Raw genomic sequence first — 23,688 nt, forward strand, 5'->3', positions numbered from 1 at the left:
TTGTTTCTACTTGTGCTGCAAGAATGGTTCTGCCACCTACTCTCAAAGCAAGCCTTTAATCACTCTTTGCTTTTCATTTGTACTCCCAGCCTACATTCTTTAATTAATTTCTCCTCAGCCATTCAAGGTGTGATACTGGGAAGTAATTCAAAGGCAGTAGCCAGAAGAATTGCTCAATCTCTACCTACATCATCTGTAGCTCAGCACAGAAGTATGCATTGATATTTAGTTCCTTTAAATGAACAAGTACACAATCATGACATGAATTGAAAGGACTTAAACTTTAGTTTTTCTGTACTTGAACTTTAGTTTAAGTCCTCTCTTGGAAACCACAACAGAACTGGTCTCCAGGGAAAGCACATTACTGACCCATCTAATCACTGCCTTTGCTTCCCCGCCTTGTTTTACTTTCATGTTCCCAGCATTCACAGATCAATAATAAATGTTCATAGTAACATACCATCTAAAACAATACAATGGAGGAAGAGCATTTATGTATTTTGTTGTTTCACATGATTCTTCCTAAACTAAAGCTGTGAATTTACAACAGAGGGAAGTGACGACTCAAAAGGACAAAAAATAATATCAAAATAAAAAATGTAAGCATACGAATCATCCAAAGTAGAAGATGCAAATATAAATGACAATATAGCATCTTTTCTGTACTTCCTCTTCTTTCCCACCATTCCATCTGTCCATCCCTGCATCTCCCGCACAAGTCATCTCAGCTGAATTAACCCTGATTACAGCTTCAAAGTCCCATCTGAAAGCATCAGCAGAACTCGCTGTGATGTACATCAGCATACAGCAGCCCGATACGGATTTTTTCCTATTAACACATAGCTTTCAAATCTCTTATGTATTACTTGTTCATATGCTTTAACATAAAAGCAATTTCATTCACAACCATTTGATGTATTAAAGTCAAGACCTCACATTTGTAGTTAAAGTATTTAACAGTAAAAGAAATTTCTTCTGCACTCATTAAAAATATTACTATTTTGTAAATCTTTGACTTTGAAAAGAAAAAAGAGTGTTAAAATCTAGAATGAACATATGCAGCATGTTTTATATAAGGTTTATGAAAAAGCAAAACGCAGGAATGCCATCCCATTCTGGTTATTGCCAAATATCATCACTCCAAAGCTGATAAGCTTCAAATAAGATGCAAAATAAAACATGTAATGGGATACTTTTTTAAACGTCTGTTAAGTGGATTGTACTCTCGTGCAGTCAGTGTCTCACTCAACAGTGATCAGAGCACTTAGTTTACAGAATCAGAAGCTTTTTTGATGGGTAAGCTAAAGCTGCATAGAATGAGGCCACCAGAAGTTTTTTTACCATATAATACAACTAAAACCTAAAAACGTTTACAGTTAAATGAGGCTCGCTGTGGACATGTAGACTACATAACTTCTGTATGAAATACTTGTTTCCACTTCCTCCAGCACAGAACATCTATGTAACAACACTGCAGTATGTTCTACAACAGTCCTGGTTTCAATCTATTGTGGCAACTGATGCAGAAGTGATGTGGTGTAAATATTCATAATATAGTGGAAAAAAGTCATTTTTTCATAATGAGTCTCCTTTAAAAGAAAAAAAAATAACTTGATGAAGAAAGCTACTTACTTGTACTTTGCACTGTGCTGCGCTTGTATTCAGTTAATCAAGTAGAAACCTCTTTGTGCAAACTGAAAGTCTCTTGTCTGTATTTGAAAATGGATCGTTTTTAAAGCCTTAATTAGTCGGTTCACCTCAGATAATCTAAGCAGTAGAGCGGTCACCATTACTTATCTGCTCTTGCCACAGAAACAGTAAACATGTCTTTCGCGATTTGTTTTCCGGCCTTTTTCTCTTCCGAGCCTTTAATTTGTCTTTCATTTTTTTCCTCTTTTCTATTGACCTACACCTTTTCTCATGCTGAGTGGATTTTTCAGCTTTATTCAATTTTCTACAACAAAGCTTTTGAGAGACCTCCACTTTAATATGTCTGGATTAACACAACCATGCCATGCATTTACACACATACAAGAATGATAACAACACAGTTTATGAGATGATGCGCCGTGCAAGTGGTTGATTAGAGGTGTGAAATGAAGACAGATAAAGATAAACACCCTTGAGGCGCATATTAGAGTCATTTTATAAGAGAAAGGGAGAACACATGAGTAAGGCAGCAATAGTATCAGCGTGTCTGAATGATCAGAGTGAGTTTAAATCACCTTTCAACAGATACATCCCAGATTAAACTGATCTTCTGTTCTCCTAGTATATGTTAGGTGAATGATCCTGGATCAGTGTGTCAGTTTATCCTCGAGTGTCAGTAGTAAACCTAAGAAATTCAATCAAAAGAACAAATTCTATTAATCCCCATCTTTTCTTCAAATCTATAGATAAATCGTTGATTTTAAGATAATTCAATAGTTTTAGTAGTTGACTTAAAACAAACTGAATGAACATTTGAAGTTTATATGAAGCAGACTTTCAGTGAAGCACTGCTGGAGTTCCCAGTGGCTCAAAAACCAACAGCATGGAAAGTTGCTGCATTTCTTTCATACAGAAAATCAAGGTTGCTTCTCATAATGAAAGCAATTCTGACCATGATGAATGCAAGAATAGTATTCATTCCTACCTGTGTAAGTCGTCATGATTCATCGCACATGGTGTTCTTTGTAGTCACTTTTACCCATATCGAGTTCAAATGTCATTTTCAGTTAACTTGGCTCTCAAAGTTTTTCAATTTCACAACCGTTGCAGAAGTAATTCATCAATAGCTGGGCATCAAGACAACATTCACAATCAAGCTTTTTAAAGTAACTCTTTTTAGAGTAGTAGGGGAGAAAATATGCACATCAAAGAAAAAAAATGTAGAAAATAAAATAAAGATTGGTTACAAAATAAAATCTGAAATGACCTGCAATCTCTCCAACATTCATTCTAACAAGTTGTAATCTAAGAGGGTGTATTGCCCGCTATGGAATCTGCATTATGAAAGATTCTGGCTGAATGTTTTCTCAAACCTTGACAAGCAATTTGCATCTGTTATCATTTTCCTACGAAATGAATTAGTTTGTACTTTGCGACTCTGCTTGATACAAATGTCTCCCTCACATTAAAGCAGAGAAAAACAAGAAAAGCAGTGATTCATTAAACAAGTGCAAACCACCGATTTATTTGCACTCAGATGTTGGAGATTAATGATTGGGTTTAATTGGGATGTAAATTAAACTGTCCTCAGAGCTTGGATTAAACAATTAATGTAGCCGTTCTGACTAATAAATCAAATTCAGTAATACAAATAAGAGCTTAACAGAGGGATAATGTTGGGGTTTGTAAGTTAGACTGAATGTATAAAACTTGACCAAAGGGAACAAAAAACATACCGTAAATTCCGGACGATAAGCCGCTACTTTTTCCCCCAGACTTTGAGCACCGCGGCTTGTAATTCGGTGCGGCTAATAAATGTTTTCTTTTTTTTTCATGCCGCCAAAAATATTTTGCCTCGTAACATTTGACCAGTAAAATTAACGAATAGTTCAGTGGTCCAATGAAATTGTACGATAAATCAAACACACACGCACTACTAAGTTATTGTAAATTGGTCATTTGTACTCACCCTCAACATGGAAAACAAACAGAAATGCATGTGATGCAGCTTTTAAATTAAAGGTGATCAATCTTAGATGAGATTGTGAGAGCGACAACGAAGAGACTGAAGTGACTGACAAAGTTCTGAGGCTGTTCAATTTGGACACATCACGATAGAAATAAAAAAAAAAAAACAGGACATAGAGACGTGTAGAGACAGAAATGAAGAGCTAGACATGACAAACTAGTGCATGGGAATAGCAATACTTGACTAGACATGAATACATTTTAAAGGAGAGTTAAAAACACCACAGCAATTTAACTTTTTTTCTATCTGTACAGCTTTGATCCAACACCAACCATTAGTAAAAAGAGATGCAGCCTTTTTCAAATCCAGCCTTTTAAAAATCAAATCAAGAACATATCCGTCATAGATGTAAAGATAAGTTTGTTATGATAATGAAATGCAGAGTTATTGATATTGTTCTTGCTTCAGTTCAACTAATTGTTATTATTTTCCTGACTCTCAGCAGACTTCAACATGTTCTCTGTAAAGCTTGTATGTTTTCTGGTTTCCCTCTCATGGGCCTCCTTGCCTCCTTTCATTGGTTGTAGATCCTCACTGGCAGTTCACCAAATATTTTGGTTGAATTCAGGAAAAGTCCACAAGCCTCATGTCTCTTTGAAGTGTTCAGAAACCGGTGACTACTGGTTGAATGCTGATTTACTTCAGATCTGGGCAATTTGTCTGCAATATGAATATTGAGCTTGAAATCTCTTAAGTTCATATATCCACATCAATAACAATGGATGAGGTCAAAAAGATCAGTGGCCACATATTGTGATGGTCATGCATATCTAGAGCCAAAGGGCTTCCCTGGATGGGATCACAGTTTTATCCAATGTTGCCACTGACTCACAAACACAGGGGGCAGCAATAAGGAGGAGACACTTTATACACCTCCACCCCTGCAGGTGGAAACAACCTCCTTAAAGTACAAACTGAACTGTCTCACCCACACAGATTAATATCATCAAAACATCTTTCGGTCTCTCCAAAACTGGACAGAATATTAAGGTGATTGTTTCATTAGCTAGGTCTTTTTCTCCATTTCTGACAGGTTTTTATAAGTATTTACACCTTTACAAGATTATTCTTATTCGTCTCATTATTTCACCATGAAACTGAGAACAAGGACTGAATCAAAAAAACAAACTGTGTGTTCTGTGTTAAAGCCGTGCTGTACGTGTTTTTTTTGTTATTTCATCATTAGTTGGAGCTTCAATCAATTCCCACACTTGTCACTAAATGCCAAGTGAATCTTTTGCTGCAGCTGACAATATTAAATTGTTTCAGCGTGCAGAGAAATTCATTTTTCATACGTGGCTACAGCTGCTGGTTATGGGTGGGGTTATTAACGCAGGCATTTATCTCTAGGAAGTAGAGCGATGCAATTGGACCAAAAATCTGTTCAAGAATCATAAAGTGTTTTCATAGTCCAGAACTCACTGAAATGCACCAACAAATGTAAAAACATGTATGTGTCGTCCGGCCTTCCCTTCCTTGTCGTCTTTTGTTACACACTCTACATCTTGAAATCTCTTTTGCCATCTCTCCACAAGATTCTCTATCCATCTATCTTAACCCTTCTGCCTCGTGTCATGTAACTTTCCCATCCATCACCGTCCCCCTTTCCGTCTCAGCAGCTGAACGCGTGACATTTAACTGCTTCACACCAGCAGATCCCTCTGTGTGGACACACAATGTGTGCAGATACTCAGAGACGCTGACAGACATGCACACACATGGACAGACTGTATACAGAAGAGGAGAACAAACAGAGCTGAAATGCCAGACCTAATTCCACACACCAGGTGTCAACCGAAGGAGCTCAGGCTTTTTCTGGTGCATTGTAGTTCCAACTTTTATGTAAAATATACTGTATACTTAACATGCTGAAAAAGCATTAAGGGAAAAAAAAAAGAAAAGAAAATCAGTGGGATCAGTTTAAGTCTAACTAACTATGCTTCCTTGATTGTGAGAAACAATAAGTTAAGGGAGATGAGGATCTCAGCCCTCAGCATCATATCTCTGATCGTGTCAAAGCATCAACAGGGTTCCAGTTTATTTGTTAATACTCTGCTATTTTACTGGTTACATTCCAAGGCAGCACAAGCAACACTAGTGGACCACACAAAATCAAGGGAAGGTTGGTACACAAATTTCATATATAGTGATTCGGGTGCAGTGGAACCAATAACCAGCTGGTTTTTCATTGTAAAAATCTATTCAGACTGAAGTACAGCCATGTGTTAACCTACTGTTAGGATACAGTAGAATTTATGTTACAGTGTCCCTTTATAAGCTGGCAATGGTTGACTTTGTGAACCATAGTGTGAATAATTAACTGAATAATTTTAACAAAAGACAATGAGGGAGGGTGCATGTAAGTCTGACGAAAAATCTGATTTCAGGAATATATGGCATCTGAAAGGAAGTGAAGGGCTTTACCATGCCTTAACCAATCATATCATCAATCAATCATTTATAACATTTTCTTTCTAAATAAAAGGAAGTGTGCCTACATTAATGAGAATGTCCATCTGTGAGATGATGACAAGAACAAAGTACTTGAATATTCCAAAGAGCTAGACATAAAGCTCGTCTGGCCAACTCAAATTGGAAAGCAAGTATCTAAATTGAATTATGACAAGATAAAAGATGAAGCAGCCAAATTAAAAGGAAAAAAAATCTCTTTCTGAAAACAGAGCTGTCGTACCGTCTTAACACAAACTATGTTAATCACAGACCTTGTTATTCAGCAGTCTTTGCATCAGTATATTTTCTCTTCCAGTGTTCATGAGGTGCCAAACTTTTGTATCGACTGCAAGGATTGTATTCTATTAACTGAAAAATAACTCTCCAAATCCAAAGAGCACTCAGCTTTAAGACACTTTCTGTTGCACATAATGATTGACGACTTGGTCTTTGTCTGCATTAAACTCCTTTTCTGCTCATTTTCTGAAGTTTTACCACCTGATTAAACACAGAAACCTCAAAAAGAAATAATCATCAATGGAATCCCATCTCTGAACTGGAATTTACTGAGAATTAATGACTCGAATGTGTCATAGCTGCAATAAATAACTTGTGACTTCTCACAATCAACTATTTGATCCTGATACATCATGCTTCAAATTCTACCATAGTCAATCTTTGTGGAAATCACTTAAGGTTAATCCATAGCCTAGAAAACAAAGACCACACTGGCCAAATACACTGTTAGCAGTTGTTTCTTAACTAGAAGCACCACACATACATACATACACCTTTCATCCTAATGTGTTAAGGGAAAAGATACCCGTTATAAGCTCCCTGCTGTGATAAAGATAAATCTTTCCTCTTTAATTGCAACATGAAAATAGGTAAATGTACATTACATGTGAGAACTGTAACTAGTTTTTCCGAATGCAAGTCAGTTTAGGAGTAATTTAAACACTTTATTTTCATTATGCTGGCAAAAGTAAAGGTCTCAACACTTGATCGTGTTAAAATCTGAAAGTATAATTAAATGGACACAGTATCAAGACTTGACTCTCTTAAACGCATTGTAATTTAAGCTCTTTAGAGGCAAACACAATTAAAAAGATGTGATAAATCTATAGTATATATATATATTATATATATATATAAAAAACTAAAATGCTTGTCATGATAATGACAGCAACAAGATGATGAGTATATACTGACAACTTTTTCCCATAGTGGCTGTTCACATAAGCACACCACACATCAGGAGGCTTTCTGCTGGAGAAGCACTCTCCCAGCTGGAAATGCAAGAGAGAGGCGGCGGGGAAACAGCTATCTAAATAGTGCAGGAGGCAGCATGTGATACAGAAATTAAACGTGAGGATAAAGGATTTTTTTTCTTATTCTGGTGATATGAATATTGTACATATTGAACGTAGCTGGAGGCGAACGGAAAGGACAAAGTCTCATCAAGACACACGTGCTCACTTGCACAGAGGCAGTAAATGCCCCAGAATATTTCCTTACAGGATCTTACACCGTGGGTGGGAGGACATTTTTTATTTTTTTTTTTTTAAATCTATCAGGAGTCCAGAGCAAATGTTGCAGACATTTATGTTCTCATGTCATGAACATCTCTCGAACATTTCCAGACTTCAGCGAGTGTGTGAAAATGACTAGTCTGTTCCCGGTGGTCTTTGCTGATATAGTATCAACTATAGCATGCACAGTCAGGCCAACTGTCAAACTGTAGCAGAGCAGTCAAGAAACCGCAGAAATGTACCACTTCATACTAACTTGCACTCACTCTACAGCTGATTTGGTGCTTCAGAGTTTAACGGCTTCACACCATTAATCTCAACTAGCTTGAAGAGTTTCTCTTGTAACAGTTGCGAATGGGTTAAGAGCCCATCTCACAGATAACCAGCAATTTACGTCTCTGCCAACAAAGAATTCCTCCTTACATCCACAGTTAGGGCCTATGACAAATTTTTACTGGATTTAAAGAAAAGTGAATGTTCCACACTTTGCACATGACTCTTCGCCTGTCTGGGTTTTACATCACAGTTTAAGGGAGACAACATTTTATCCTTTTTTCACAAGCTGACATCATTTCCTGAGGCGTTAATGAAACGTCAGGCATTCTTTGGTCTTTTTATTCTCATATTTATTTCCCTTGTCTGCATTTGGAACATCAACAGCTGATAGACTACCTGCTATTTTAAGCATGAGTTTGTCAGGACTCGTATGTTGAATGACAGATGGAAAAATCAGGATTTCTAACTTTCAACTGGTACATTAAAATACGCTAATTAGAAGTCAGACTTTCATATTGGGATATAAAACACAAAAAATTTACTCGTAGAGCATTACCGGCTCATTTTATCTCTTCAGTCGAGTGAACTATAAAACTAATGAGATTTAATGTTATTAGCACAGCAAAAATCAACAAAAGAGTTTAATTTTTCTCCTCCTCTGCCAATGCAGCCTCATCTGAAGCTGAAGCGAGGCAGAGATAACACGAAAAGAGGCTGGATTTCCCTGCACATCTAAACAGCTCATTGATGTCACATTTTCAAATTAAGGGAGTTGAAAACAAAATGTCAGTAATGTGTTTTTGAGTTAGTAGTGACTTCAGACTCCTAAATATATACTCTTAACATAAAAAGTGATTTCTCTTAAATGGGTCCTTTAAAGTAAGATTTTCATTTACGCTAAAACTCACGCAGCATTTTTTACTACACATTATATGCATGCTACATCTATATTCTCCACAATCACACAACGCTGAGCCTACTGGGGTCATATTTTGCATTGTTGCCTAAAGACATGTCAACACATGAAGGGCCTGGAAATCCAACCCCTGGTCATCCGACTGGAAAACAACCATTAACAACTGAACCACGGCTGACCCCATGGCTCAGGTGTCAAAAAGCATCACTTCAACAAGTCCTAATGTTCAAATCAAACCCCTCAAGATCCACAAGTAAACAGCAACTTAAAATAAAAACAAGGAGCAAAGACATGCACACACAGCTTTGCTGCTGGCACATGTGGTGGTTTCCTACCTTGACCCCTCGCACTCTGAACTCAGCCAAGGCTCGACTCATCTTGGAGGCCGCTGTATTCAGGTCTTTTCCACTGGCGATGACTTTTACCAGCAGTGAGTCATAGTGGGGAGAAATAATAGCCCCCTGGAAAGCTGAAGCGCTGTCCAGACGGATGCCCATGCCCTCACCGCTTCTGAAGACCTGGAGAAGGAGACGACATGAAAGAAAAGTCTAAATTGTGTCTCAGAGATATTCAGATGTTATACATACAAACACCAACACACTATACCTATTGTACACAGCGTATATACACAACTCCCTTTTCAAACAAATGCAAGAAATACACCGTGCATAAACACTTTTAAACCCATTATCATGTAGATACAGCAAATCTGTGAATAATTGTTCATTAACATCAAGTGAACCCAATTAGGAGGCAAAGCACCGTAAAATAAATCAAGAATATTTGGCCTTCGGTATTTCCTTGAGTTATTGCACAGCTTTTATCTCACAGTAAGAAGTTTTAAGATTTAGTGTTTTCATTAGGGCTTATTATTGTTTTACCGGCAGTTTCCTGGTGCCTCAGAGGACCAAGATATGCAAGTGCACCGTGTTGAAATCCAGTTGCACGAGTTTCCAACAACTGATATTTAAAATTAACAAAAATTCAACGACAAAGATTTTGTGGGCAAATAAGGACAGAAGAGAAAGAGACACTGGGCAGGCAGAACTGAATGAAAAGCCAGGTACTATATTAATAATTGAAGTCCAAGGTGATTGTTTCATTCAGCCCAGGGCACAGTCAAACAAGAAAATCACTTTCACTATGCCATTGTCTCAATCACCCCTTTTTTGTTCTGAACTCAGAGTCAGAGACAAATAATTAAAGAATTGAAATGGTTTGACACATGTACAGATCTGGCTGATCTCTTGCTGTCCTGTACACACACAGCTGCCTCACTGTAAATCAGTAATTGCACACAAATGTGTAGAAAAGCTTACCATCAGGACTTCAACCTCGTCACTAAAAAAAAGTGTCTATTATGTTTTCACTCTGCTTTAATCATTCCCACTCGTCTCTTTGTGGTTCAAACATCATTTTCTTTATTTCCAAACATTGTAAGTCAGTTGTATTTGTAAGTATATTATTTTTGTCCACATGCTATAGGCTACCACTTCAATTCATTTGTGTGTGCTTTCAGTATATCTCTTAAACTCTCCAGTCCTTTCTCAGTATGTTTCATTTCCTTTGAACTTAGAAAAAATAAATAAAAATAGGTTGGTGTGCCACGGTGCATTACAAAGTCACTTTCTCTCAGAGCTGCTAATGCAGAGTTCAAAAACCTCTCATAACCCCAGGTTTCAGGGGACCAAGTCAAAGGAATAAGAAATACTTGATGTACATGTTGGATGGTAAAAAAAATAATGCATTAAGGTTCCTCTAGAAAGACTCGCGATTACAGTTTCTGTTATTCAAAAAAGGCATCTGACAGTGACAGAAATATAATAACCAAAACATATCTTTAAATCCCTATTTAAAATGTTTCCAAAACTGAGGAAATAAATACCTCACAGGACATCTTAAGAACTTAAAGTCTCATTTATACTCCTGGTTCGTACATAAATAGGTACGTTCATTTCAAACGTGTTAGACCTTATGTTTGTCCATAATTGATTAAATATGGCAAACTCAACATTTACAATAGAAGCTGAATGTTTAACCTCTTAAATGTTTTTTTGAGGTTTAAAATTTTGTCAAAGGCTGCAGAGAAATTAAAGATGTTTAAAGTTTTCCAGAAAATATTTAAGGCTTTTTTAAACAAAGATTTTGGAAATCATAGGTCAATGACTTTCACCCAACTGCCACTCCTGCTGCTAACTAGGTTTGATTTTCCTCTCCCTTTTGTCAGTTTCTGCAGTAAACATACAGCTGAAGCTAATATATGGAGAAGAAACAGCAAGGCAACGCAGACTGCCTGCCAGCTCAGTGTATGAAGCAGAGAGACTTAAAGCGACGGCATATCTGAGCTCCAACTGATAACATACCAGTTAGAGGAGGAGAGGAGCAGATGGAGAGGGAGAGACAGATGTAAAGAGCTATAAATGAACAGAGATGGTTGAAGTCCAGCGGTGTTAAATCAAGGCAGAGACAGTGGTTGTACGTCAGTAGAGGCGAGGGTAGATGCAGGCGGAACACGAGTGGAGAAGCATAAAGTTTGCTATCAAGTAATCTTCTTTGGCTAACAAAATAATATTACACACAGCACCTTATGTAACAATAGTTTGAATTTTTTCACTTAATACCCCCTCCAAATTAAAAAATAAATAAATGAAAAATCATGTAACCAACGGTTTTCAACTTGGCAAGTTGCATTGGTAACTCCCGTTGTGCAACACAAGGAAAGAAAAAAAATGAATAAATAATCAGGCCATCTTAATATCCTAATTACTTACTGGGCGCCATGCTGTTTCAACTGACTTTAATGCAAGTCCTGATCATGTAACAGCAGTGAGAGAAATAAAGATCTGTTCCAGATAAGCTTTCACATGTTCCTGCGCCAAAATGTTTACCATAATTCTAAATTAAGATATCAATCTTGTATTCCATTTTAAATGACAATGAACTGGTGTGTATGTTTACAAAGTTTTGACAGATACCATGAGGTTAATATGAATTGATACAAGCATTTAATAAGTCCGATGGCCCAAATGACAAGTGAACATCAAATGCAAGTCAGAAAATGGAAATGTTGTATGCAGTTACAGAGCGGGAATAACAAAAGGTGACATCTTTGTATGCACCACAGGGAGTAGACAAATTACAACCCATCTGGGAAATGACTAATGAACAGATAGCTTGAAAACCAGTGTTGTATTAACTTCATTACATATGTGAAAATAATTGAGCAGCATGTCATACTGTCATTTCTATTGAATTACTCTGAAATTCAAATGGCATCCAGAGGGCAGCCGTGCACACAAGAGCCCTCAAACCTCATCTCCAGAGTACTGTCGACACTGGTTGGACACAGAATTCAGTCACATGTCAGTTTGGCTCAATCCATGCGTGTGTAAAGATGACCAATAGAGCAGGCACTGTTTGATAAACTATTAGAAAAAAATTGTTTTGAAGCAAAATGACAAGATTCCTACTATAAAAAGATTATGTTCATTGTGCATTTTATGTTAATTTGCATGTAATTTATGCAATCATATGGGAAAAACTGCATGTTTTCCTTAGCAACCTGAATATCTCCCTTTGTACATCAGCTTTTCCTACATGATTATTCAAGAGACCAAAAGGTTTCCCAAGTGTTACTATTGGTGTTTAGCAAAAGGAGCCTTAAATTGGTGCCTTCAACACTAATAACATTAATTAAAGAACTAATGTCTGTGGTGGATCATTACTGGGACCTTCTTACACTTCAGCAACCCAAGCAGTTAATTTGTTTTAAGTCATTAATGTGACTTCCATTGTGAATGACAGTTTGAGCCTGGTGATGAAAATCCTGACCAATAGAGCCATGACCAGTCCAATTTTATCCACTCTTAACTGGAGTTTCTTTATATGATAGATGTTTGGATGGATATGTGAATTCATGTTCATTAACCACTTTCCATGATGGTATGAAAAACCTAAATAGACCAACTCCCAAAATATATATTCATATGGTCAAATAAACAGCTGGATTGCAACACTTGAGAAATGTTTTCTATGACCCTGGTTCCACCTACCATTAAAACCTGTTTTCTGTGGTCTTCTTTGAGCTGTCCCATTCAAGATCGATCACCTAAGCAGCATGTTGATAGCATGCATGGACAGGGCCCGTGTCTGACCTTACAGATTTGATAGACTCTGGTTGTACATGGCATATGCCTGTCTGAAGCTATAGTGGCAATCCACAGCTGGCACACAAGTACCTGAATCCAAAATAGACCAGATTCACCTCTCCTTTTATTTCAATTTCCCTCCTATGCTGTCAATTTCACCTTCAACTCCCATCTATTTTTTCCTCATTTAAAAAAACTATCATCTACCTCACCTCTCTGTGTCTGTCATCCTAGAGCATCCATGGATCCATTTACTCTTACATCATGTAAACTCAATCTGTTTTCCTTCCATCTTCTGTATTAGTCTTTTTAGCACTTCAGAACAACAGTGGTGCAATTCAACACCAGGACCCAAAATGCATTTGCAGGTGCATTTTCTTGATATTAAAACTGTACTTGTAGTGAGGCACCAACTGTTACTCTGAATGCACACACGGCCTCATTTCAATTCCCTTTCAAAAGGCTTGACTACATTAGCTCTTATCAATCCTCTGAGTGTGTGTGCACTCCAGAAGGGGGTATAATGAACTAAATGAGCAACAGAGGATCTCTTCTACTTCCCATCTTTTCCACACTTTTGTCGCTCTCTGAATTTTCTATCAATTATCTCCCATTCTGCCTTCCCTCCTCAGTGTGCACTCTCCAATTTTCCTCCGTTCATGTTTTCTTCATCTCCCTTCTTAATCCTCTCCTCCACTGCTCTTCCCTTCATCTGCCTTTATTTGTTCTCCATACCTCCTGTCTCACAACTTCAAGCTCTTCACCTATCATTTCACTTCACTTATGCTTTTCCTTTTGAAATTTCTTATGTTCTTCCTTCTTCCCCTTACTTCTTTTTATTGCGTATTCCCCTTAAATCAGCACTATATATGATACACCAACGCTCGTGCCTTCTTCCACATCATAATCTAAAAGAAGAAAAATGGCTACTACTAGGTTGCCCAAAAACTGTCAAACACACTAACGAAATAATTTTTTAAAATTATTATTATTATTATTTTTTTTTTATAAACAGTGAACAGCACACAGGAAAATAAAATACTGGGATGCAGATGCTGAGTCTGTACCTGCATACAGACTCAGTCAGGCTCATTTCTCATGTAGTACTAAACATCAGAGCAACCATTAGAGTCAGTGACAACCAGATGTCTGTGACTGCATTACAAGCTGCTTGGGGCTTTGGAAGTGCGTTGGGTGGACATCAGGTCATCTAGATGTGGAGGGACCTTGAGCTCTGCCACACAGAGGTTGAAGAGACAACTGCGAACAAAATGTCTAGATACGAGTGTATAGGTACAAAAAAAATAAAAAAAATTCTTCATAGGATAAAACTGTACATACTTTTGTTTCAGTGTCTGTCTACATGGTTCAGATCAACTATACACTTTATGAACAAAGCCTAATGGACATGATAAATGTTGGTGTCAGCATATGTCACCACAGCAGTATGAGGTCAAACACAGTTTAAAGCCTCAGCTCAGTCTACAAACATTACATATGCTCAATGATTCCAATAAAATGTCATAGTACACGCTTTAAGGCAACACTGAAATGTTTCTGTTCCCCACCAGCTAAGCTGTGCTCCTTAAATCAAATTTTACGTGGTGGGTTTAGTGTCCCATTGCTATCAACCACGCCGACAGCATGCTGTTATTGATGACAGGAGTCGGGTCTCGATTAAAATTTTGCATAAAAAGCAATTCCCATATTCAGTGTCCACAGAGGAAAGCTCTTTATTATTTCGGCTTATTAACTTGAACACTACAGTCGCTAAATTTGTATAAATTTTGTATAAATGTATACCTCATTTGATACGGCCGACTGAAAAGTTATGAGCCAATTAAATAGAGTTGATCAATATCATATATATATATATAAATCAAATAAAATAATCAGACCATTAAGTCCCACAAGTATGGTTTAGATTTTTAAAACTCAACATTGTTTTTGTTCCTCAGTGATGATAGATAACACTATCACACTCCAGAAGGGCTCCTACGAGGTGGAAAAGGGCACCTCTTTGCTTTATCCACTGAAGGGAAAAGAAAGTGACAGTATTCCTTGACAAGTCACATGTCAGAGGGCAATATTAAAAGTAATATACATTTTCAAAATTTTGTTTTCTTCGAGTGGCACCTTCCTCTGAAGCCGAAGACTCAGGCCGTCTTCTGACTTCTTTCCCCCTCTGGCTCATCCAAAAGTTCAAACCATCTTTCATCTTTGATCAGTGCAGCCAAATCACTCCCTATCTCCTTCACTGTGACAGCACCAAACACTTGCAGGCTTTGCCTCTTCCCTCCTTAATGGGCTTCCTCATAAACTTACAACCTTTACTTATCAGAACTTCCCGTTACTTCCATATCTTGTATATTTCACCACATGGATGAAGCTGCTCAGGTTACAGTATTAGCCAGTTGTCTCATTCAGTATTGTAGTAGTAATTTACAGTGAATTAACCAATTTCCTACAATAATTAACACCCCACACACATCCAGTCCCTCAGATCAATATTCATATGCAAAAAAAAGAGGGATTTTTATGTTGAGTGTTACAGAAGATCACAAATCTGTGCTTCATTTAAAAAAAAAAAAAAAAAAAAGAAATCACATTTTAATTAGCTTTGTATGAATATGAATTTCAGATCTCAACTTATAAAACCTATAAGACCACTTCCTATAATAAAAACATGGTTCTCTTATAATGGCTGGAGGTGGTGCTGACAGGAACAAATGGAAGCCAGTCCTCAATCAGGCTGAGCAGGGAGGAACAAAAGGAACTTTTAGTCAATACTAAACTGATTGCATGTAGTGGCTTTAACATGTGTCCAAATCACTGCCTGAATCCTTGACCTTAAGACACTGTGGATCAGTCCCATAAGCTGTGTGGACAGCTTTCACAAGGAAAAAAAAAAGCCCTGCTAAGAACCAATAAAATCAGAGTGGATTTTGATTTGATACGATGTTAATTGTGTCGTCGCAGCTCATCAAGGTAGCAGTTTGATGGCATGTTTGGTACTTTTTAAACAATGTTTAACTTTCTCTCCACAATTAATGAGCTTGAAGAAAAGTAAAACTCAAACACTGCAGTGTTTGGACACCCCCCGATTACAGAGCTCTGAATATGAATGAATGGACTGCTAATGAACACATGGGTAAGTGGAAATGAGGTGCAAGTGTTTATTTACACCATTTCATTTAAAGGCACTGAAATCAGGTACAGTAGAGAAGAAAAAAATTCATATGAACATCAGTGCGAATAAGAAATAAAAGGCCTGCCTGCCCAGAAGCCCTGGTACCCTAATAACTTGTATTGCCTACTAATTTAACCACAGCCAACTTTCATCAGGTAATTAATTATTTGCAGTGTTTTTTAGCAGTTTTACAGAAAAAAAAAAAACATTGCATCCAAACTGTGAATGTATACAAGAACATTTAACACAATCTGAGGGGGAAATAAATCAAACATTTCGGTAAAACACTGGTTAAGATTTACACATCTACCAATTCTTACTACATAAAATATGAAAAAATAAAAAAATAAACCAGAACCGTTTGATTGGGACCAACAATGGATCGTTTCTACATCAGGGGGAAAATAAATCAAAACAGTCGACTTATCGATCTGAAACTTTACTGTCAAATTGTCCAAGCATTCTTTTTTCCAGTAACTCAAGACAAAGAATCAAACATCGTCTCATGTATTTCTTTTACTTTTTTACTGTAGCAGGACCCAGAGGTAATGATTGCTGGTTATATGAAGGAGACACTGGATCAGTATCAATGATGCAATAAGGACCACAAAAAATTAAATGGGGAATGGTGGCTGGTTCTGGGTACTGATACAAAGCATTCTGCACATTTTTCTTTAAATCAGCAAAGTAGCTTTTTACTCAGGTTCAGCCTCCATCTTATTGTCTTTTCCTCTCTCATACACAGAAACACAAACTTCAATTAAATAAAAAAAAAATTCAAATAAGCGGTTTACACATCTAAAAAGGGTGAAAAATTTACTTTTCCAGTAAATATGATATGAAAAATAAAATAAATAAATAAATCCACCTGAGTATTCTGGTGACCAGCTGTCCTCTGACCACGTTGCATCTGTGTCTCAGTCACATCACTTTTTAAAATAATTCAAATCAAGCTACAGCTGACGCCCAACTCCTACCATCCATGGTCATCTCTCACCTCCGTAAATGCTTTTCTTTCTGCTCTTTCATGCACACTGAAACATTACCCTAAAGATCACCCACTACATATTCCAGTTTAAAGAATGCTGAAAAAAGCTCTGATCCTACTAGCTGGAAATTACATTTTGCAGGTTATCCAGTAACACAAGCGGTAAAATCCAATCAAATGACAACATGAGCTCTAGCTCCACCAAAAGTTACAGCTAATAAGAGAAAGATTATAATTTGCAGTGACAAAACAACAATATCGTTTGTCAAAGACAGAGGAGCAAATAGTCATTAACTTAAGTTACGAAATCAATCAAGCATTCCAGCTGGTCTGACAATTCTTAAGGATAAAAATTAGATCAAAAAGAGCACAAATCACTTATTTAAGTCTGAAAAATTAATTTTGCATCATTCATTGGTTTGCTGTGTGGTTATTATCTGGATAATTAGTGTCATTTTAGTCCATGTATTCAGCTTTTGGAATTAATTGCCACATGTAAAACATTTTCTGTGTATTGTTAAAAAAAGCTGTAAGATGTAGAAAAACTCTTGGCAGATACTAGGTTGCTAATTTGCCAAACTATGGAAACATGACAATATAACTTAACTTTCTACTGATGGCTTTATAATAATTACATGTACCCACATTTCATTCAATCTTTAAGTGGGACACTGCATTTTCACCTTATTTTTTACCCCGCCTTCTCACCTTTTCTCCTCTGGCACAACAGTATATACAGAGCTCAACATTTTATTGTCAGGTCAAGCTGAACTGACAAACACTTGAAGGTCTCAGAGGCATTAAAAATACATGACGGAGAGGGCGAGCAAAGTTGAAGGAGGAAACTAAAGGTATAAGGGGATCTGACAAAGAAGACAGGCGGAGCGCAAGGTTACCCAGCATAAACAGCAGGGGCTCAAGTGGCAAGAGTTGAAAAGATATGTGGTGTGTATGAAAGAAGGTTAAAAAGTGTGAAAAAACATACAATAGAGAAAGCAGAAGCTCAAGGTAAAGGAGGTTGAGACGCTAAATACTTTATTAAGATTACAAAGACGAAGCCATAACACAAGAGCAAGACTTTGCACAATTTTGTGCTTATTTATACATTTTAGAAATGAAAAGTTTTTACAAGTTTGTTTTGCACTTTCCAACTCATTTATCAATTCAGCACAGCAGGGGGATGGAGCAACTGACAAAAATAGTGCAAGAGCAAAGTTCAGCTGCAGACCACTTTTATTGTGCCTTAATAATGAATTATCTGGGTTTTTACAGTAGTCACATCCAGCACTCTGCATCAACAACAGACCAAGACATCTGCGCAGCTCCTTTAAAACATGCCCTTGTGATGCAATGAGTGGAGAGCCAATTATAAAGAAAGCAAGTAGAGGAACACCAAGCAATTAATAAATAGAAAAATAATAATAAAAAAGAAATCTTTCAACAGAAAACTAAATAAAATACATTTGTTTTTCATGGTTACTGATCTCAAATAAAAAGCAAGTAAACTTTCTAATTTATTCAATGATAGGACTTCTAACAGCAACAACCTGCAGCTGACTTTACCCTGGTGTTCCTTTCACCTGTTTCAGGATGGCACACTGTGCTCTTAATGCAATCTTTGCAGGACACCTGTACCCAGGAGGAGGAGCAACAGTCCTGAATGTCACCCATTTGTAGACAATTTGTCTTACGGACTGATGAATACTAAAGGCATTAAAAACCATCACTGTAGATCGCTGTAGTGCCTTTGGCTTCTTTTAACTGAAGCGTTGTCTACATCATTGTTATCAGATTTTGTGTGCCTGCATTTGCAGTGAGGGCCATTTCTACATTCCACACTTCAAGTCTCACACCTTTACCTAGGACACTCCACTCTGAGCAACTTTAAGAACCAGGTGTTAGTGTTACCAATAAAAGCAGGAAAAGTGCAGCTCTGTTATTTAGATTGTGTTCGTCGAGAATGACTTTCATGATAATTAGACCACATTGTATGAATGATAAATGCAGAAATCCAAGAAAATCCCAACAGCTTCATACCACCCATAAGTGACATTTTCCTCGTCATTCTGGCCCATCTCATCAGGTGCAGCTTTATCCCACTTAATCCTCTCACAGAACTCCTTTCCTCAACACGTCTCACTCATTTATCACCTTTTGGTGAGCTCATGCCATCCGTTTGCCTGAATCTCACCTCCAACTTGCCCTTTCTGAATCTTCATCACGACAAAGTAATTTTTATTTTGAACTTTGTCTCACTCTTGATTTGTTCTTTACCATAAACTGTTTATTCTATTTTAAGTGTAACCGTAGTTAATCCTCCCTCCTGAAATACCTCACATTTAAAAAATCGTGTGTGTGTGTGTGCTTGTTTTTCCACACATGATGGGGACAAAAATCAGTCTAAAAACCAACTGATGGGGATTTCCTGTGAACAGGGAGAGAAATTGTATTCTCATGGGTATGAGTGTGTGTGTATATTTGTAAGACAGCTGCTCTCTGATCTACTTTACACCTGCTGGGTGCTTTACTGGAGAAGGAAAGAAGTGCAGTGTCAGGTGGATTAATAATTTTCATATTTTTGCTCAAAGTAGTCTTTGACCCAGTACAATTTGTGGATGGGTAAGGCAGTTAGATGCAGGGGTCCCCTGCCCATTAAAGGGCCCCTAATGGCAGAAAAAGTTAGTCCACAGTGGGGCTGTCATGATAGCACATCTTCACTACATGATTAGGAGCTCACAATAATATCACAATATTATAACAAGTTAAATGAGCTGTTTTCTTTGTAGGCCACAGGAATGTCTGATACAAACTGACTCTTCAGCATTTGCACCTGACATCCACATCCAAATGCATGATTTTTTTAGTAAAAAAAAACTGAAATTCTTATAAACCACATTCTCAAAATAGAGGCTTCAAAACTTTTCAGTGTATGTGTGTACATAGCAAAGGGGGATTTTGTTGGAATGATGTCTCAAACCACAACAATAGAGTTCATCGGTTTCTCTACATCTGGCTATTTGGTCCAAAGGAGAAACAACTCACTGGTACTCTCAGATGGTTATTTAGCCTCATAGCCTAGTATGATTTCTAGTGTTTGTAGGAATTCCTGTAATCTCTTCTGAATTTAGATATTTTGGGAAACAAAGCTCTATAGAAAGCTGATAAGTTTTACCTAAATGTACAGTTTTTCTTGTTTCAGAGGCAGAAGCTGCAACTTGTGCTCTCTCCTGTCGCAAAATCCCCACGATGATGATGGTGGTGAAGGTGGGCGACCGGAGAGTAATACCGTCACCTCTGGTGCCAACTGTTGATCAGTATCCCTGCGTACTTCCTCTTGTGCGTACAAACGCATAAGAGCATTCCTTGTATTTTTACATCCCGAATATAATATTTGTGTTTTCTCCATTCCTCGGGGGTTCTCTTCACTCATTGTTCATCACATTGTGGAAATATTGATGTAATATTGCTACACACCCCATTCCTCCTGTGACAATTTCACCCGCTAAAGCTGCGAGATGTAATTGGCCTGAACTCAACAAGCATGTTCCAAATATGCACAACCATTTCCCAAATAAACGTATTTCCATCCATTTGTGATTTATTCTCCCCTGTTCAAATCTTGAAGATGTTTCCATTTTCAGCCTCTTGAAACCTTTAAAGAGAAACTAAAGCAGCAGAAGATTCCTTAGTAGCTGATTGACATTACACATGCTTGTACATAAATGTATGTGATTATTTGCATGCATACTTTTACTTTCTCCAGAATTATTTTTTCAATCTGTCTAATTGCACTCATGACCTCCTCTGCTCATCTCCGTCTCTCATATTCACACATACCCAACCAAACACAGTCTCTCAAAGGAACAGTGAATTAATGAGCTACATTTTTATCAGTGAAACTAATGAATTAGCCTGTGATGGATAATAGGAAACTGGATATGGATGATTTGATGTGCAAGTGTGTTGGAGTGTAAAGGATATTGTGTGTATGTCTTTGTAGGCACGTTCCTCTGTAGGAGTGTGTGCTCGTCTCTTTGTTGTGTGTGCATGTCTATTTTCTAACAAGGACAAAAGCGCTTTGATCTGTTCAGCACGGCCTTGATCTTCCTCTGCAGTAATGTATCATGCATCACACACACATCTTCCTTATCTTTGCCTTCTTATTTTGCCGTATCTGTATCATTTCTCTCTAATCAAAACTGCAACCAGATCTATTAACAAGTGCAACGGCACAACACAATTTTCTGCCTTGATTCATCTCCCATTTATTTTTCAGTTTCCTTTTTCTTGTCAGAAAACCAGATGTACTGAAAAGTGCATGTTCGCTGTGATGTCAATATCACCTTTCATCATGTGAATAAGCAACCACGCAAACAAGCAGCATTACTTCAGCGTGGGGTTTTTCTCCCTCCGTCTACTTGGCAGATTATTTATTTTAATAAAAATAAGAAATTATCTAATTCACCGTAATGTTTTAAGCTCTTTAGTGTTTTAAAGTATATTTTACAGTAATTACACATACAACGTTAAATCAAATTAAATAAATAGCAAAAATGATTAGTCAAAATATGCATCAAATATAAGATATAAAAGAATTCAAGTTTTAGAGTGAAGCGTCCTTGATGTTTTGACATTATGCTAAAGCTCTCAGCAATAAAACAAAGAAAAGAGTCACGCACAGGTGTCCCTGCTGAGCTGAATATTCTAGAATATTCATGTTTAGTTGACATAGAAAGAAAAAACAGCAATCCAACACATTGAGGACCTTGGATGTTTGCAGCAACATTCTGCATATCTGCTGTAAGTCTGATGGAGAGTGCAATCTGCTTTGCAGCATCTGCTGGGGTAGCAGCTTTAGAGCCAGAGATACACTGTGTGTATTTATTTATTCAATTCAACAGTAATTCATTACACTGCAACAATAGAATTTCCTAATGGGTGATGATAAAGTATTCTGTTCTATAAAAAATATATATATTCTTAAGTGAAAGCGTCTTTGATTAAACAATATTGACAGTTTCCAACAACAAGCCGGGTGACAGACATTCCACATCAATGGGGAATGTTTACATATTCATGCATTTTTAAAATGCAACTTGCTTTCTTACAATTTGAATCCATCTCGTCTCAACCCAGAGTTACCATTTTAAAATGAAAATCTCTCATCTACGCTCATTTCATAGCTTCCCCTACCCTCCATCTATTCTGTCCATAACTCACCAAAATGCTTTGCATCAACACGTTCATATTAGCAATGGCAATCCATAAAATCTTCCATCACAGTAGTCTACATTGACCAACCTCTCCGTATAATGTGCAGTTATTTGTCTTTTCCCTTCTCTTGCCTTCTCATCTTCTGCAATGACATTCGTCATGGCTGTTGCCATGGGTATCGCTTTGAAATTATAAATGTGTTGTTTTAGCTTGTGGTTTCAACCGGAACTTAACCTTAAAAAAGCATGTTTTGTATCAGATGATTTGCCAAACTGAGTAAATAGAGTCCCTCTTGCCCTGAAGCTAAGACTCATTAAAACGTAATACTCATGTTGTGTGGGGACCCAAACTAAACACAGCAAGCCTCTGCCAGCCTGGAAGCCAGCTTATTTAAAACATGTAAAGTAATTAAATAGTCACCCGATCAGAGGAAGTGTTCACTCACATTAAATCTGTAAGTTCTTCAACTCTCACTGTTAGGATCCAAAGTATGCTCATGTCTGCATCTGGGGCAAGGCTAATATATCAGAACCTTCATCTCATTAAGACTGAGTCACTTCAGGCTCAAAAAATGGGTATAGTGTGCTGTTGGCGCAGATCTGCAATACTCAGTGTAGGCACAAGGTGCAGGAGTCACATCGAGATGCTCACCACGGTCCCTGATAATATCCGTTCACTCGCCCTATTTTTGTTCATTACGGTGGTTTTCCCAATGCATTTCTGCAAGTTTAGAAAAGTATGAAAATTGTGAGATGAAAAATTTCAGAAATTTGAGCTAAATTTCAATTAATTTTACAAATTTTACAATTCATTTTAAGAGGTTTGCTTTCACACTGTAATTACAGAACACTGAACATGAGTACAGTTTTGCAGCTTTTTTTAGCATTAAAAAAAATTAACTAGTTGGTTTGTTGGATTGAGTGAGACTCTTTGGAAAGCATGAAAAAAGAAAAAGCGTTTGATGATTGCACTTTTAAACTATAACTTCCTTTTGATTACACCAACAAGTTATAATTTACATCCATTTCGCCTTCCTTTTCAAAGTTAAATAAATAAAGATCAGGATGGTGTTTCTGCGTAATACCAAATCAAGTATTGTTGACCTCGTACCTGTTCAATATACGAGGCCATCACCTTATTTTATCCTATCAAACACATTCAATTTAGTATTATTTGGAATCGCAGCCAGTGAGTGAGGTCACCAACTCATTTAAAGCTAATCCAGCTAGTTTATCTGTAATTAGGGGACAAAACTGAAGAGACTTCCAACAAGCTGTTTAATCAGGTATCATGT

General features: G+C 37.2%; 1 protein-coding gene across 2 annotated transcripts in view; it reads right to left on the reverse strand.

Annotated features, from left to right (window-relative positions):
- The window catches only part of LOC140282208 (pyruvate carboxylase, mitochondrial-like), a 254,267-nt gene that overhangs the window by 122,647 nt on the left and 107,932 nt on the right, over nt 1-23,688 (reverse strand). For both annotated transcript variants that reach the window (XM_072376794.1, XM_072376795.1), the window contains exon 12: nt 9,190-9,372. In XM_072376794.1, the coding sequence (XP_072232895.1) occupies nt 9,190-9,372 (183 nt within the window). The remainder of the gene's footprint in view (nt 1-9,189; nt 9,373-23,688) is intronic.

The sequence above is a fragment of the Leuresthes tenuis genome, unplaced genomic scaffold, assembly GCF_036924035.1.
Source record: "Leuresthes tenuis unplaced genomic scaffold, fLeuTen1.0.hap1 SCAF_22, whole genome shotgun sequence".
NCBI classification, from domain to species: domain Eukaryota; kingdom Metazoa; phylum Chordata; class Actinopteri; order Atheriniformes; family Atherinopsidae; genus Leuresthes; species Leuresthes tenuis.